Source organism: Antechinus flavipes, chromosome 1 (genome assembly GCF_016432865.1).
Source record: "Antechinus flavipes isolate AdamAnt ecotype Samford, QLD, Australia chromosome 1, AdamAnt_v2, whole genome shotgun sequence".
Classification (NCBI taxonomy): domain Eukaryota; kingdom Metazoa; phylum Chordata; class Mammalia; order Dasyuromorphia; family Dasyuridae; genus Antechinus; species Antechinus flavipes.
This window is the reverse complement of record NC_067398.1, coordinates 4,900,543-4,904,279: the sequence shown is the minus strand read 5'-3', so window position 1 is coordinate 4,904,279 and position 3,737 is coordinate 4,900,543. Positions and strand designations below refer to the sequence as shown.

At 45.3% G+C, this 3,737-nt stretch overlaps 1 protein-coding gene across 1 annotated transcript; it reads right to left on the bottom strand.

Annotated features, from left to right (window-relative positions):
* Window positions 1-931: 931 nt before the first annotated feature.
* Window positions 932-3,456, bottom strand: LOC127547375 (probable G-protein coupled receptor 141). Its single transcript, XM_051974301.1, has one exon. The coding sequence runs from the start codon at window positions 3,309-3,311 to the stop codon at window positions 2,439-2,441; it is 873 nt and encodes a 290-aa protein (XP_051830261.1). The 5' UTR covers window positions 3,312-3,456; the 3' UTR covers window positions 932-2,438.
* Between the last annotated feature and the right edge of the window lie 281 nt (window positions 3,457-3,737).

The following is a 3,737-nucleotide window of genomic DNA, read 5'->3' as shown; positions in this document are numbered from 1 at the left end:
ATTTTTGCCCCTATAGGTCCCTTTCCCTCCTTTAAGATCTCTTTGGGATATAAGCCCTATTAATTGGAAAATGGTTGAATAAAAGGCTCTCCAGAATGGTTGGATCCATTCACAACTCCACTAACAATGCATTAGCGTCCCAGTTTTTCTACATCCCTTCCAATATTTATCATTATCTTTTCCTTTTATCTTAGCCAATCTGAGAGGTGTGAGGTGGGACCTCAGAGTTGTTCTAATTTGCATTTCTCTGATCAAGAGTGGTGTAGAGTATTTTTTCATATGACTACAGTTGGCTTTAATTTCATCATCTGAAAATTGTCTATTCATATCCTTTGACCACTTATCAATTAGGGAATGACTTGTAGTCATATAAATTTGACAGTTCTTTATATATTTTAGAAGTGAAACCTTTATCAGAAACTGCCTATAAATGTTTTCACATGTTTGCACTTCCCCTTTTAATCTTGTTTCAGTTGGGGTTTTTTGGTCCAAAATCTTAATTTAATGTAATCAAAGTTGTCAATGCTGCATTTATAACGTTCTCTAATTCTTCTTTGGCCATAAATTCCTCCCTTTAAAATTACAATTGGTGACAGATATAGAAAGTCAAACCTTTAGGAAAGAAAGCTCCCACTAAAGTCAACACTGCTATGAGTCACAGAATACAAAACAAGGTTATTCTGAGGAGTGGGGGCGGGGATGGTCAGATGAAGTCAACAAACATTTATTAAGTGCCTACTAAGAGCCAGGCACTGTCCTAAGTGCTGGGGATACAAAGAAAAGAGAAAGGGGCTCTCAATGATCTTATGTTCTAATGGGGGAGACTATATGTAAACTTATTGTGTTCAAACAAGATAAATTAAATAAGGCACTAGCAAAAACAAGGGATTACAAAATCTTTTCTCAAATGAGATTTTACTTTATTTTTTTTTTTGAGATTAGAAGGTATTTTATTAAAGTAGAATAGAAACGAACAAAACTTAAGGTTAGAAAACCAGAACGAAACATGTCAGTCCTTCAGGTTCTTTATCGTCATGAATATGAAATGAACATTAACAACATTAATCCTTCCTATCAGAAGCATGCTTTTGCTGCTAATTAGATCTGAAATGTTAACTCTCATCGTCCAGTCTTCTGACTTGGTGCTTCCCAGGCCCAGCTGAGTGCTTTTATGTGGGAACATTGTCTGTTCTACCATTCTGAGACCCTTAAGTCTTTTCCCAGCATCCACAATCAGACTAAGGAACTGAGAGTAGTGACCCCAGTTAAACGGCAGGGCCACAAATGCTACCTCCCCTTTATGCTACAAACATAATGCCTACCTCATGTATCTCCTCTTCGTCTCCTTTGTATTTTCTCTAAAGCAAAATGACATTAAATAACTGCATTCTTGTTTAGTCTCTACAGAAATTCAACTCTACTATGTGTTCTTCTATGAAGGTTGGAGATAGAAGGAAATTCTGAGGAAACCCAAACCTTGGCAAAATAGAGACAGCATTTAGAAGAAAACCCAAGTTTCTCAGATGAGATTTTAGCTGGAATTTGCAGACAAAGCCCCAAGGGACACTCGTGGTCACAGGACACGATCAACGGGATTTTCCGCAAAGGAGACAAAGTGGTCAGAGAGGGAGAAGAATCAGGAGAGAGGAAGGGTATCCTGAAAAATCTAGAGAGAAGAGGAAGGAAAGGACACCCTAGGAGGATTAAGAACAAGGTCCCCAAAGTCGGTTAGGAAATAGTTTTGTCTTCTAAGTTCCCCGATGATGGACTGTTCTTGTGCCAAGAGCGCCAGATGGACGACAGTCAAGGACTCCATTGTTATTCCCCTGGTGTCGTGAGAAAGTAAGGAAGGCCTCCTGCACATTGGATGGGCCTCTTGGGGTGAACCCATGGAAGGGCCTGGATGAAAGTCACCCAGAAGGGCTTCCAAACTAGGATGCCCAGATCCATCTGAGCATTCTGAATGAAATCCCAAAGCTCAGCAGGATGGGATTATGGTAAGGATCAGTCTTGGATGCATCGGTCTCCTCTGTTGGTCCCTGAACAGCGGCTGAGATTTCCTTCTAAATCTTCTCCTTCCTGAGCCATTTGTGCCCCGTTTTCTTCCTTGGCTTGGATTGTGGGCACTATTTTTGCTCTTTTTGGTATCCTGGGACTTCAGCAAGTCTTCCACTAACCTTCAATGGCTGAGCAAATGATAGCAATCACCGGGGGCTGCTCCATGAACATGGAAGTGGGAACAGAGATGGTGGCTAGGGGCAGGGGAAGGGGAAGGGGAAGGGAAAGGGGAAGGGGAAGAGGAAAGAAAAGGGGAAGGGAAAGGGGAAGGGGAAGGGGAAGGAGAAGAGAAAGGGGGAAGGGTCCGGAACATTTCTCAACCTGGAACTTCTCTCCAAAAAAGCTCCTAAGAAAAAATGCAGGTTGGTCGCGACGAGCGCTCAGTGGGCCAGCCCGCCCAGGAAGCACAGCATGTCCAGGCTGCAGACGCCCGTGAGCGCCTTGCAGATCTCACCATATAGAATTAGCTCCGGGTTCTGGTCCCGGGAATAATTGTGAATGAAAAAAGCCCGAAAGATGTGATGCGGCAGGAAACAGACGACCATCACCAGCAGGAAGAAGAGGCTGCTGCCGTGAGCCCGGAGCTCCTGGTGGGCGAGCGCGCCGGGCCCCAGCGCCCTGCGCAGGCGTCTGAGCACCAGCAGCTGAAGCGCCGAGAGCGCCGAGACCGTGGCCAAGAGGACTCCGATCGCGCAGTAATTGATGGCGGCCACCGACCGGAGGCCGAGTTCTTGGTGGAACTCAAAGCAGTGAAGGGAGGCGTCCGTGTGGGCGCCATAGTGGAAGCGGAAAAGCAGCGCGAAGGTGAGCGTTCCCAGCAGCCAGATGGAGATGCTCAGGGCCGCGGCCCCGCCCGTCTGCGCCTCCTGCGCTGGGAGCCTCCTGAAGTGAGTGAGCAGGCGAATGGCGATGATGGCCACGTAGAAGAGAAAGCTGAGGTACGTGTGGAAATGGACCGCGCTGCTGACGAGCCGGCAAGCGAACCACCCGAACTTCCACTGCCTCAGAAAGTAATAGCTGAGGCGGAAGGGGAGGCTGGCCAGGAAGATGGAGTGCAGCACGGTGAGGTTGGTGATGATGATGGTGATGGCGGACCAGGAACTCCTCTGGGACAGGACGTGGGCCATCATGATGGAGCTAACCGTGCCCCCTAACAAGACCGCGCCATAGAGTGTGGCCAGGACCTTCCCGCAGTACTCGTTGCAAAGGGCCGAGCTTCCGTTGGAGAAGTTTTGCTGGATGGTTACCTCCATGTTTTCTCCTAAGGGAATACCAAAAGAAATATTTTAAAATCTTAAGTATCCAACTGGAACCATTCCCAGTAAGATCAGGAGTGAAACAAGGTTGCCCACTATCACCGTTATTATTCAATATTGTATTAGAAATGCTAGCTTCTGCAATGAGTCGAGAAAGAGATTAAGGGAATTAGAGTAGGTAATGCGGAAACCAAACTATCACTCTTTGCAGAAGATATGATGGTATACTTAGAAAACCCCAGAGATTCTACTAAAAAGCTATTAGAAATAATCTATAATTTAAGCAAAGTTACAGGATACAAAATAAACCCACATAAATCCTCAGCATTTTTATACATCACCAACAAAATCCAATAGCAAGAGATACAAAGAGAAATTCCATTCAAAATAACTGTCGATAGCATAAAATATTTGGGAGTCTGC

What these genes read in the sequence shown, in the direction of transcription:
- LOC127547375 (XM_051974301.1), bottom strand. Translation starts at nt 3,311, where the DNA reads ATGGAGGTAACCATCCAGCAAAACTTCTCCAACGGAAGCTCGGCCCTT.